The 14,262-nt window shown below is 34.5% G+C and overlaps 1 protein-coding gene and 1 pseudogene across 1 annotated transcript; both read right to left on the bottom strand.

The window, feature by feature from the left end:
• Nucleotides 1-6,844: 6,844 nt before the first annotated feature.
• On the bottom strand, nt 6,845-9,753 carry LOC106399722 (annotated as a pseudogene).
• LOC125575427 (protein phosphatase 1 regulatory inhibitor subunit PPP1R7 homolog) lies at nt 8,523-9,234 on the bottom strand. The gene is made up of 3 exons (XM_048768059.1): nt 9,222-9,234; nt 8,879-9,102; nt 8,523-8,789 (listed from the first exon to the last, which is right to left on the bottom strand). The coding sequence occupies exons 1-3, from the start codon at nt 9,232-9,234 to the stop codon at nt 8,523-8,525; spliced, it is 504 nt and encodes a 167-aa protein (XP_048624016.1).
• Nucleotides 9,754-14,262: the final 4,509 nt, after the last annotated feature.

The following is a 14,262-nucleotide window of genomic DNA, read 5'->3' on the forward strand; positions in this document are numbered from 1 at the left end:
TTTTTTTTTAAAAAAAATAATTTATATATTTCTGTATTTATTAAATATATTTTTTAATTTACAGGTCTCATGATGATTAGACCCGGCCTCGACAGCGTCGTGGTCGTGGTGGTACGGCGAGCCAGTCTCCGGATTCCAGCCATTTTCAGGATTCCCCTTCGCCCCACAGCTCCAACCATACATCTCCCTCTGCTGCACCCGCTCCTACTCCTCTCGCTCCCGCTGCTGCATCCGCTCCTGCTCCTCCGGGTCCTCCGAGAGTGATGAGTGTTGCGGAGTTGGTTCAACAGCCCGGTCGTGACCATCTTCCGTATCTCACTCCGTATCCACATGGACGGGGTCAAACATGGTAATTAAACATTTTTTTTCTTTAAATTTGGATTCATTATTAACCGTTTGTTCTTTTTATTAGGTTCAACCGATCCGGAAACGGGATCAGCGCATGGATCAACCGTATGATGTACTCGGCCCTCGACAGGGGACATCCGACTTTCACTCACTTCCCTACCGACAAGCAGGTTCTGTGGTTTCGTCAGTTTGCGGTAAGTATTCTAATTTTTTACTTATATTTTTAATCTTTAATATAAATTTTCTACTAATTGTGTTTTTTTTTCAGCAAGAGTTCAACTGGAATTCCGATGAGACGCTCTTTATCTATCACCACTTCGTCCATAAAGTTATGGACAACTATGGGAAGCATATCCACGAGTGGAAGAATAAGTGGAAAATCAATAAGGTTCGATTTAATTTATTAAACTATTTTTTAATTTATTAAACTATTTTTTAATTTATTAAACTATTTTCTTTTTTTTATTATTAAAAGGTCCCAAAGTCGATGAACGACACGGTCTGGAAGGAGTTGTGTGCGCATTGGGATAAGGAAGAGACGAAAGAAACTTCTTCCACCAACTCCACCAACCGCAGGAGCGACCGTAAAGGGAAGGGCATCTACAAGCATAACTTGGGTGCTCAATCTATTGCCACTCTGGGAGATCGCATGGTAAGTTCAACCGCTTTTTCTTCAATTATTTGAGTTTCAGAATTTTAATTTATTGTGCATTTCTTCTAATTTCTAATGTTTTTTTAATTTATGTTTTTTTTCAAGGCGGAAGAAAATGATGGCGAGCCGGTTGATGATCTCGCCCTAATGAGGAGGGCGTATACCAACAAGAAGACCGGCCAGATTGATGACGGTCTTGTGAGGGACGTGGTCGACCTGGTCCAAACTCAGGTGGTAGACGAAGTGTCTCAGCTTCAAACCGAGGATGACGCTTCGACGGCTTCGACCAACTTATCCCGGTTTCGAATCAACGAAATCGTTGAATCCGTAAGTTCTTTTTTTTTAAAGTTCAATTCATTTATTTCTTGGTTTAAATTTGTAAATTTGGCTATTTTCTATTCAGTCGGTTCCAAAGAAGAAGGGACGTTTGGTCGGTTTGGGTCGTCGCACCCGGTCAGTTCCTCCTTCTTCTGCACCACCGCCCTTTGTTGATCCAGAAGTACTTACGGCTCAGTTGAAGGACAAGGATGATCGCATATCTTTATTGGAGACCCAGATGGCGGCTCAACAGGCGGGCTATGAGGCACAGAGGAGGCTGAACCAGCAAATGATGGAGATGATGCAGAGGATGTACCCGAACGAGGTGTTCCCGGACGTGCCAGACCCGTAGTTTTTTTTTTTTTTCCAAAAACTCGGAATGTTTTATTTTTATTTGTGAAACATTGAATATTAATTAATATGATTTCAATTTTAATTTTAATTTTATATTTTCGAATTTAAATTTCAAAAATTTTATTTTTTTAAAAAAATTAATATTTTTTACATTCCGAGGAAATTAATTATATTTTTTACTCGATCGATCGATGCGTTTTTGGACATAAATCCATCGATCGATCTGTTAATAAAAAAACGTTCGGAATATACCGAGGGACATCTTCCTCGGAATATACCGAGGGACACCTTTCCTCGGAATATACCGAGGGACTGGTTCCTCGGAATATACCGAGGGACATGTTCCTTGGTATATACCGAGGGACATGTTCCTCGGAATATTCCGAGGAAGATTTCCCTCGGTATATTCCGATCGATCGATGGATATATGTCCAAAAATGCATCGATCGATGAGCTTTCGAGGAAATATCCCGACGAAATTCTCCCTCGGTATATTCCGAGGAGATTTCCGACAAACTAGTGATCCTCGGAATTTCCTCGGAAATTTGTTTCCTCGGAATTCCGTCGGAAAATTCCGAGGGATTTCCGAGGAAAGAAGAAATTCCGAGGAATTATTTCCGAGGACTTGTTTCGTCGGTATGTCGTCGGAATAACGTTATTCCGACGAAATTCCGACGATTTTTTCCCTCAGTATCCTTGTTGTTTTCTTGTAGTGTACATATGAAGATAACCAAGTTTTTCATTTCTGTAAAACCACATTAACGCTCGCACAATTTCTGCTTATCACATTTCTGCATGCAAAACAGAAAGTGTAGTTTAACGTTTAAATATTTTAAATAAATAAAATAAAAATTGTAAGAAAATAATCTACAAATAAATTTTTATGAAAATATTACAAAACAAATAAATTTAAATTTATATATTGATCTACAACATGTGATTACTCTAAATACTAAAATTATGTAACTAATTTTTAAATTTATGTAATTGTTTAACTTACTGAAAAGTGGAATAACAAAGAAGAAATAAATTAAAATAAGATCTAGTGCAGTGAAAGTTATATATAGATAAATGTTTAAACAAATACAAAGAAAATATGGTTGAACTTTTTTTTGAAAAACGTGGTTTAACTTCGAGTTTTTGTTGTACATTTTTAAAGAAAAACAAAATTTATTTCAATTAAGAGAAATATTAGCCGTAAACATATCCTTTTGTTTTACATCAAATAAATGCTCTAAGCTATTGTTTCTAGTTTTATTAGATATGCACGGTTCTCGGTTTAGGTACAAATCGTTACTCGTTTTACCAGTCCCTCGTCTATATATTCTTATCTTCCCAGTCATAGTGACCATCTCTATTACATCTACCATCAATTTCTCTCCTGACCTCTTCTTGCGTTGTCATAGGATCCTCCAGTATCTCGTCTTACTCTCTGCAATGGGCTACGGCTCACGCTGTTAGTTCTATCCCCTCATGTAGGTAGCATAATTACTATGTTATCATATCTTTAAACAAAAGGACACATAACATTTGTAAATGACACTGACGTACGGGTGTTCTAGGCCTGTCCCTCAAAGGTGACTGGCGGAAATACAGTTGCCTATTTTCCTCTTGCTCAGAAGATTTTGCTAGCATCATAGTAACAACCCATCATGGCGGCATGACCGTCATCATTGCTTTTGGGAGGCCAAGATTTTACTGAATGTTGTCTAGATTCAGATGCTCACTGTCCTAAACATATCATGCGGAGCAGATCTCATGTTGCTTCCCTTTCAGCCATTACCCTCTGGACAGAAACGTGCACACTCGGGATCTTGTCGCCAAAATATGAATCTGACTTCCCAGCGTATTTATTTCCATTCCACTAAGATGTTGAATATCTTCTTCCTTTAAATCCCTTATCAAGACACGTTTTCTACCCGAACCACTCATTCTCACTCACTTGTAGTTAGGCCGGAACTATAATTGAATATCTAAAAAGATTATCTGCAGAGATATTTGTAGGAAGAAAAAAAAGAAAGATTAAATACGCTTCAATTCAAGTAAGAAAAATCTTATTACCGAAGGATCATTACGCACGACTAAACTGAGCTAGAATGAAACTAAAGCATAAGAGTTGGAATTGGAAGAACTATACCTGGTTTCCGACTTTCCGGCGAGTGACAGACATGACAATGGATTCGATGGTTCCAAAGGACTGGAGACCAATAGCAAGGGATATAAAGCCAGGTGGTGGAGAGTAGCAGCGCCTCTCAGGGCAGTTCCTTGAACTATAATAAGAACCTCATATTCATAAACTTTTGGGTCTTCCACTTCTCGGAGTTTCAGAGCCTCTGACGTTCCTGGATCGAGAGCATGATCGCCTTCATTCTCTGTCAATGAAAACCAAAGCAAGGGTTTTTAAAGCACTTTAGAAAGTTACATGAAGATTAAAAAAGCTAAAGAAAACATTCTTCATAACTGAAACTCACCAGAAAGAAAATTAGATTCACAGTTTTGTTTGCTAGCTAAAAACAGAAGTATATATAAGGTATAAAAATGAAGGAATAGAGAGAGTTTCGCGACGTTTAATTGTTGCAGTAAAGAATGAGGTTTTATGACTGATTATTAATGGGGTTTATTATGACATTAGGAAGGGAAACCGAAGAGATGATAACAATACAGTGAGATTTTTTGTCTTTACTCTAAGATAGTTGTTTTGACGTGGCAAAATAACTATTTTTCATTGGTTGATTTTTTAATTTTATGTGGATAGATTGAGAGTTGATTATTTAGAACTTTTATCATTGTAAGATATGTCTCACAATTGGTGGGATGATATCTGATTTTCGATGATATCCTTTGATTTTCTGTCTTCATTCAATTCTCATAGTTAGCCAAAAAATGTATTTCAAGTGTTTTAATCTCTTAGTACGTTTTAAAATAGAAATACATCCTATTCACACCAGTTTTTTTTTTAAATTTGTCGGCTTTTTCATTTTGTGAGGATATATTTGTCCACGAGTGAATAACATTATTTTTAGAGAAATTCCCTACGACAGTTTTTTTAAAGTTTTTGTCACAAAAATAGCCATCAATGAAGAAAATGACAAAATAATTTTTATTATAAGGTATCAAATGTATTTTTACCCTATGATTAACTAATTTAGACTTAGGGTTTAGTGTTAAGGGGTAGGGTTTTGGGGTTAGGGTTTCAAATTTCAAAAAACAAAAAATAAATATTTCAAAACTGAAATGACTATTTTGATCATTTTATTTTTTGAAGGCTATTTTGTGATAAAAACTTAAAAGAGATTATCTGAGAGAATTTGTTTTTGTTGATTCCGGAGAAGAATACATATTATAACTGAAACGTACATATTTTCAAGATATTTGTTTGTAAAATATCTTAAGATCTGAACATCAGGATATTTTCTTAGATTGGTCAAAAAATGTTAATTTGTTTCATATGTTTATGCAAAATGTATTAGATTAGCCTTTATTAGGCAAAAAAATTATTTCCACTAATACGCGATAATTTTGAAGTTATGAGATCGATATGTTTATACTTTATATTTCGCTGGTTTAGATTCCGGCCCGGAGGCGAGACGAATGTGTTTCCGCGTTTTCTTGTTTATCATCCCATACGGAAAACACCGACGAAGTCTGTTGTTACGTATAATTATCTGTTAGTTGATTGAAAGCTTACGCTGCGGTATTAGCTCGTGAACTACGTTTATTACTTAATTATACAAAGTCTGATTTCATCGTAGTGCTGTCAGTATGTGATGATAATGCTCTAAAGAGTTGGATTCTCTTGCGGAATCAAATGTTTGACCTTTAGATGATAATGGCTGTTATCAAGTATTCAAAGATATTATTGGTTTTCTTTGACAGATTGGCTCCACGAGTTCGTGACTGGTAGCTCGTGATGAAAATGTATCATCATGTTTTAAGAGAATTTTTTTGTATTAATTTAGATGATTTTTAATTTGCAATATAACATTAATTTATTTTTATTTTTGACCGGTTGTATTATACATTTTACTTGTGGTTAAATAAACAGTAAATAATGTTTTAGTTTATAAAACTAAAAATTAAAATTTGATTTCTTTATTTATGTGTACAATTTTTTTTGTCAACGTGTAAAACTCTTAATTAACATCATATATTAACATATAAAGAGAATAATGGAGAACGCTCTAGGTGAACTGAATTGTCATTAGACTCACTAGGTTCTTTGTCCGGGCTACGCCCGGATAAATTTCTTCTTATAATTTTTAATTAATTTTAGCTTGTTTATTTTCTTATAAAAGCATGTATATGTATTATTTCAAAATTGACTACCAAAAACATAAGTAATAATACATAAATTAATTTATTATGTTCTCCAACGAATTTGAAATGAATAAACTCAGGGGTTGATTGGTAATGGTGGTAAATGTTTTAGACATCCACTTTTTTTCTAAAATTTTTATTTTTAAAACAATCATATTTTATCTTTTAAAATTAAAGATATAGTATAAAGTTTTTTTGAAAAAAAATAATATATTAGTTTTCAAAATCAAATTTTCTAAAGATTTCATTTAGTGCTTTGAAAATAGATATATAGCAAAACAATTAAAACCGAAGCAAAACAATTCACAGCTTATTTTCTAAAGTAAAAACAAAAACAAAAACTTCAGAACAACCAATCAACCCCTTACTCTTTGTTGTTTATTTATTATTAAAATGAACGGAAAGTTATGAATAGTCAATATTCTTAAGTTTCAGCTAAAATCTTTTGTTTCATACAAAACAATTGTTAAATCTACATTTAATTTAAAACTTTTTTATGTATTTAGAATTATTGATTTTACATTTTCAATTTCTGCCCTCTCTACAAAAAATACAAACTGACATATTTACATGTTTTTTGCATTGTTTATTTCAAATGATAAATAATTCCATTTGTATAATTAATTTACGGCTATACAATATTGATTTGATACACTAACCAAAATTCTTTTATCAAGGAGACTGAAAACTAAATTTTTTAGCTAAAGGTTAAGAAATGTTTTTCGATCAAATATCAACGGAATTAAGAGAAATGAAATTGCTTTACATGGTTTCTGATTAAAATAGATGATTTAAATCGGTTATTTTTACAAAACCAAACTATTTTATGATAAAAAAATAAACTGAATAAAAATATCAAACAACAAAAAAATTTATTTTTCTCAAAACCACCTTATGGAAACACATTACAAAGAAAAATAAAACACAAACCAAACTAATCCAATTTTGTTTTTAAAACACCACCAGAAATTAGTCTTTAAATCATATAAACCAGAGCATCACTCTGTAGATTTGGAAACACTACATAAAATTTGAGTATAATATAGGACTGGCGATGCCTTGCAAGTGCATATAATTATGCAATGAGTATGCAAAAGCATGTTAAAAAGCCAATATTATCTTAAAAACAAACTATGTTCTTACAAAAATCTTAAAAACAAACTCTTGTTTAGCCGATAACACTAACACAATGTGTTTTAAATATTTTTTTGTTAGGCATGTGCTTAATGCCCCCTAGATTTTAATATGATGATAACGTAATAGTTGTCTTTGTGGTACATACATTGGCGTGCCAATGTTTATATCTGCCTGTGTTGCCTTTCTTCAATCTATATATGTGATTAGTGATAACATATAAACTTTATTAATGATCTAAAACATTTCACAACCAAGAAGCTTGGAAAGGCTTTACACATACATAGCATCGTTGGTTAAAAAGTATTTAAAGGTTTGATAAACATCGGGAGTGGAAGCTGGAGTGACCAACAACTCCGAAGCAGTCCACAGTCTCTGAGCTTTAAGATTGCACGATCCGGATTAGAAGTCCGAGCTTCATTACAGTCTGAAAAGTATTTGCCACACACGTTCCTCAATCTCGGACTCGTTGCTAGGCAGCATGTCGTTGCTGCTGCCTATAAATAAGCTATTTTTATGATGTCGTACGTTAGTTTGGATAATTCTAAATATATGATTTATAAATGAAAATCGATCAAATATTGATTTGACTTAGATACCTGAGGAACGGACTTCAAAAGCTTAGAGGTCAAGAAAAAGACAAAATCAGTGATGAGGCCGTCTCGGTCTCTTGTGAGACGCGTTCTCACGATTCCAGGATGAACACAGTTTGCAGTTACATTAGCATCCATTTTCTATACAGTGATTAGTCAAATTCTCAGAAGTCATATTATATTGTTAGAAAAAAATAAGTTAATAAAAGGGTTTTAATGACTAACTACATGGAGAATCCGGGAAAGCTGTTAGCTTTAGAGCCTTCAACAGCTTCTGTGATAGCTTAAGTATTTCTATCTGGTTGTCATTAAGCCATAAATCTTCCAGCCTACAGGTAAAGGAAAAGTCAGAACGTAAACAAACAAAAATCACCAAAATAAAAAAGTCAGTCCTGAAGAAAAGGAAAAGTGAAATACTTTGTGAGGCTCTGAATGTCATCAACTGATGTGCGCTTGTTGTTCGACACGTCTAATACCCGTAGGTTAACCAACGCACTCAAGCCTTCCATTTTTGAGATACCATTATGGCTCAGATACAACTCTTCAAGAGCAACACAGTCCTGTCCACATATTTTTTTCAATGCATCAGATTTAGTAAAATGATGGTAAGAGTAAAACAACACACACCTCAAATCCTTTCATAGAGGTCAATTGATTGCTCTGCAAGCTAATCTTTTTAATACATCTGAGCCCACACAAGTTCACAACTTTGATACGGTTTCTTCCCAGCCACAGCTCTTCTAACTTTGTCAAGCTCTCCATATTCATCATCACCTGAATAAACCTCAATGCTTTCATATTCATTGCTAAAACATTGTAAAGTAATCACGACAAATCCAAACCCACAATCTATTGGACCCTAGCTCAAGAATCTGCAAGTCGTGCAAGTGTTCAATCTCCATAATCTTGTTAACTTCATTCTTAGACACATAGAGCTCCTTCAACGTGCTAGAGGCCTTTGATAATCCTTCCAACGAAGTGATTTCATTGAAAGATACGTCAAAGACCAAAAGCCTTGAGAATATGCTTATATCTGGTACTTCTGCTAGCTTGTTATCTCTGAGAATCAGCTCCTACATATACAAATGACTATCAATCGTAAGGCCTCGAGAGATCATATTTGTGAAATTCGCAGAATCAGAGGGTGGATGATAATAATCACCTCGAGATCGGACAAGGCGTCCCAGCGAGAGAGAGGCTCAACGGCGGAGTCTTCGATTAGGTTTTGGCGAAGAGAAAGCTTCTTGAGCATAGAGAGGTGAGCGATCCTCGAGTCCAGTTCCGATAAACGGTTCACCGTGAGATCCAGGTCAGTTAGCGTCGGAGGTAACTCGATTGAATCGAGATGTAGTGGAGTATTGATTGTGGAGTTCTGGATCGAGAGAACTGAAACGATGGTGAAGAAACGGTGAAGACGAAGAGCGAGAAGCGTAGAGCCTCGTGTTATCCGTCTTGGGTTGAATTTTTTTTTTTAATTGAACTGGGTAGCAAAGCCCAATGCTAACCGACGAAGCCCATCGAAACACAGCAGAGCCCATACGAAAGCAAGAGCTTCGTGTCTTTTGCCAGCGTGTATTATTGCAATGTCTTGATTGGTTAAATATATTAGCCTACGTGGACATGCTAGAAACACTCCATATTCACCTTTTAGTATAGTATAGATTACAGCTTTTAGTCTTTTATTTTCCCCCTTCAAATTTGGAACATTAAAAGATATCTAATCTTCCTTGGTTTCCTCATTACAGCTTTTTTAGGGTCCAACCGGTGACACCAATTGAGGAAAAAAATTGCAGGGAATACTATGTTCCTCTCAGTTCCCGTCTTTTGTTACCAGTTAAAGGGAAATTTTATTACTTGTAGGAATTAGAAATTGTAGGAATTAGAAATTCCCCCATGTTCCTTTTCTTATGAGGAATATAGTGTAAATATTTTCCATGTCAAATTAGATAAGGAATCAAAAGGAAAACTATAAAAATGGTAAAAATATATATATTAATATGTTAATGTACCAAATAAATTTATAGAAAACTGACATTTTAAACCAACTTGTCAATGTACGTAGGTTTGTCTTTTTCTATATAACATTAGTTCATCAAGCTTTTTCTTCATATAACCCTAATACATCTAGAAACAAGAGAAGCAGGTAAACTATACTTTTAAGATTATTTATTATGTGTATAAGAAAAAAACACGCACTGATCAGTGTTGGTTAATAATAAAACTTGTTTCATGTGTTTATATTATAGCTATCATGTCAACTCCAAGAAATCAAAATGGAGCACGTCGTGGACGTAAGTCAAACAATGAGGCAAGAACCAAAAATCGATGGTGAAACCAGTCGTGAAGGCCAGGTAATTATGTTATATAATTTTTTCTGCAGTAATCAGCTGTATAAATGAGATATTTTAAGTTAACAACTAGAAATATGTACTTTAGTATCTGTGGAAAGACAGAAACTGTCAAGTTATGCTTGAACTTGTCATTGCGGAGTTAAGAGCAGGAGACTACCGTAGTAGAATGCCCGATGCTGCTGCTAAGAAAAGAATTGAGAACAAATACTTTGAGTTGGTGGGAGAAAAGATTTGTTGGGATCCAGAAATAACTAACAAAATTGGTTACCTGCGTAAACTATGGAGTATCAATGGTCAACTGATAAAACGCACTGGAGTTGCAGTTGATCAATCTACTGGACAGATAGATATGATGCAAACTTGGTGGGCTGATCGGATTGCAGTAAGTCTTTATGCATATACAATTAACTATGTTCTTATTAAAAATCTAGTAACCTACATTTTTATGGTTATCTCTGTAGGAATATGGAAACAAAGAAAAATTTGTTAGCGTGTTGCAAAAAAAACCGTTGCCGTTCAAAGATTTGCTAGACCAAATTTTTGGTGAACATGATGTTGAGCAAGATGAACGTTATTCTCCGCATATGCTTGGCCAACATATCCAGCAGATTCAGCTTTCTTTGCCTAGCAATGATGACACGGTATTTGACCAAATGCAAGAAGATCAAAATGTTGAACAAATTGCAGATGTGATTAACGATCAAGGATCCCAACCGCCAACTCGAAGAACATCAGCCCGTCGCCCTCCAAGAAGAAGAAGTAGTTTTGAAACACAGGTTCAGAGTGGATTTCAACGTGTAATAGATACTCGGCAAGATATTTTGGAAGAACTACGGTCACGAAAAGTTCAAAAGCTATCATATGGTGATGCGACGGCTGTTCTAGAAAAACTACCAATTGAACAACTTGGAGTGTTTTGGTGGGCAGCAAATAAGCTGTTGAAGAATGAAGTAGATGTCCGTGAAGCATTTATAAAAATGGAGAGTCAAGATATTAAGATCAGATATTTGGAGAGTTTAGTTGGCATAGATAGATACGGCAATCCATGCACTCATGTTGATCTGCTAATGACAAGTCAGAACCTCTTTCAGAATGTTGGAATGACTGGAACTAGTTCAATGGGAACCGAAACTGTTAGAACTGATTTCATGGGCTTACTTGGGATGCACTCTTCTGAGTTAGAAGAATCAACAAAAAATGCAGCACGTGTAGTCCATATACATGATGATGGAAGTCATGCTGAAAAGCTTGTTTAAGTTTTCTGAGATTTATATTTTGGTGTTTGATATTTATATGGATTTTATTTATTTTTATTTATAAAAGCATGAAGTTTTTCTAAGGATTATATCAATAATAAGTTTTATAAATATATATGCATGATCTTCGTATTATATATTTACTTTCTCGTGGAACTGAAAATCTAGAAGAAGATGAGTTAGTGGAGCTTATGTTATTGGAAGAAGAAGAATTTATGCAAAGGTACATGCATCCTATATTAGAGTATTACAAAAACAACTTTTGCAAGAATCCAATGAACAACGTGTGGGGAAATGGTTGGAAAATAATACGGGAACAAATCTACAGCAATGAAATCTCGTGCCGTACGATCTTATTCGTATGAGCTCCGAAGCGTTTATCCGTTTATGTGAAGTCCTTGAGAAAAAGTATGGGTTACAAGAGTCGCTTAATATTAAAGTCGATGAGAGTGTTGCAATTTTTCTTGTTCTCTGTGGTCAAAATGACACTCAACATGACATCGGTTTAAGATTCGGTCATGCCCAGGAGACTATAGGTAGAAAGTTTCATCATGTTCTGGGGGCAATGGTAAAATAGGCAGTTGACTACTTACGACCAAGAACGGCTTCTGAGTTTGAAGCAATATCTAATAGTTTACAAGGAGATAAACGATATTGGCCATATTTTAATGGATCTATCGGGGCTCTTGATGGAACACATGTACCCATAATGGTGACTCCAGGTCGTGATGCATTACGATTTGTGAACCGGAAAGGAACGGCAAGTCTAAATGTTCAAGGAGTATGTGATCACGATATGCTTTTTACATATTGTTTCGTTGGAATGGCAGGATCAACACATGACTCTAGAGTGCTAGATACCGCTATGCGCGATGATCCGTTGTTTCCTAAACCTCCTGGAGAAAAATATTATCTCGTAGATTCTGGTTATGCAAATAGACATGGTTATTTAGCTCCATACCGAAAAGAAAGAAAAGAAGGTACTCGATATCATCTTCAAGACTTTATAAATTGCGAGCCTCCAAGAAATAGTAAGGAAAGGTTCAATAGATGGCATGCATCATTACGTTCAGTTATTGAACGTATGTTTGGTGTATGGAAGAAAAAGTGGAGGGTTTTAAATGAATTTCCAAGGTACGACATCTCCACATAGAGGAACGTTATATTTGCAACAATGGGGCTTCACAATTTTATTAGGTGGAACAAAATTAAAGATGTTGATTTTGAAGAAGCGACTATGGAGAACAGTGGTGTGCATATGCATCAAAGTGAGAACGATTCAGATGATGAAAATGATGTACGAGGAAATAAGAAACATCAACGGCAGTTTATATGAAGATTGTTCGAGATCAGATTGCTACACAACTGTGGTAAGATAAAAGACTTGGCTCCCGTCGAGTATAGGTCAGTGTGTGTTTTTCTCTTTATTTTATATACAAATTCTTGGATATATCATCTCTTAAAAAGCACAAATATATACTTTCAGTAACACAAGTTTTTGTTTTGTAGTTATGAGCTACATGCATTGTGGGAACGTGGCAACATGAAACGTAGCCAAAAATTTTGTTTACATTATTTATTATTTTTTAGAGTTAATTATCTAATTATTTATTGTTTGAAATTTTGTTCCCTGTTTTGGTTACCATTCACTGACAATTTGTTACATTCCTCCTCTACAATTTTTCCTTCTAATTAATTTCATATCATTCCTTTAGATTCTTTTCCCTATGATTCCTTTCATTTTTAAAGTGGTCACCAGTTAGACCCTTAGTCTTTTATTTTTTTCCCTCAATAATGGAACATTAAAAATATCTAATCTTCAATAATTTCGGTATATTTTCATTGAATTATCGTATTTAGCCAAAATGTTTTTTTTTTGAGAAATGGCTTTATTTAGCCAAAATGCTCCGTTAGTGTTTTAATCTTATACTCCCTCCGTTTTTTAATATAAATCGTTTTAGATTTATTTGTATGTTTCAAATTATATGATGTTTTTGGTTTTCTATGTAAAATTTATTAACACTTAATGTTATATGACCAATGATAATATACCTTCTATTTTATTATTAGTTGATTTGTGATTAGGTAAATAATTAGTGATGTTTTGTTTAGAAAATAAAAAAAATTAATGATTTTTTTAATCTATGTGTACAATTCTAAAACGACTTATATTAAAAAACGGAGGGAGTATGTTTTTATATCATATCACACCGGTTTGTTCTGAGAAACGTTTTTGTCGGCTTATTCATTTTTGTGAGGATATTTGTTCACAAGTTGATTTCATTGGCTTCACTGCTTTCCTAAAAGGAAAATAAACATTTTACATTGAAAAGTACAGATTCCCAAGATATTTATTTTAGAATTGAACTTCAAGATATTTTATTTTTCATTGGTCTAAAATGTTACTTTTGTTTTCATATATTATACAAAAATTATAAGTTAGGCTTTTAGAAGGCCCAAATTTATCTCCCCATTTCTACTCTATGCGATAGTGTTGGAGGCTTGGAGCAAGATCGATATGTTGCAGGCTGCTAAATTCCGACCCGAGTCAATACGAATATTCGAAAAGATCAAAGATCCATATTACATTGATAAGGCAAAAGACAATAGAAAGTGGAGATGGGCCAAAAAGCCGTCTCTAAAATACGCTTTTATGCTTTAGTTGCTTCCTTATCACGTTACATATCAGAGCTTATAAGTTAAGATACTTCAGAATTGTAAATGGTTCGATAACCTCTGGCAAATTTCTTTAGTGTAAAGTAAAGGGCATTTCACTGAAAGTTTAAAATAAAGGTTTTGTTTCAATGATGTCAAAGTTCCTTCCTAGACAAGAACACCATCAGGCCCTGGGAATATTAACCGAACCGAACTCCTTGAACCGAACCGAACCGAAGTTTGAGGAGTTCGGTTTGGTCGTGGTTAAGAGCATAAAACCGATC

This window comes from Brassica napus, chromosome C9 (genome assembly GCF_020379485.1).
Source record: "Brassica napus cultivar Da-Ae chromosome C9, Da-Ae, whole genome shotgun sequence".
NCBI classification, from domain to species: domain Eukaryota; kingdom Viridiplantae; phylum Streptophyta; class Magnoliopsida; order Brassicales; family Brassicaceae; genus Brassica; species Brassica napus.

Coding starts and splice junctions, on each gene's coding strand:
- LOC125575427 (XM_048768059.1), bottom strand. Junction 8,790..8,878: donor ACGCCTTGTCCGATCTCGAG/GTGATTATTATC, acceptor TTGTATATGTAG/GAGCTGATTCTCAGAGATAA.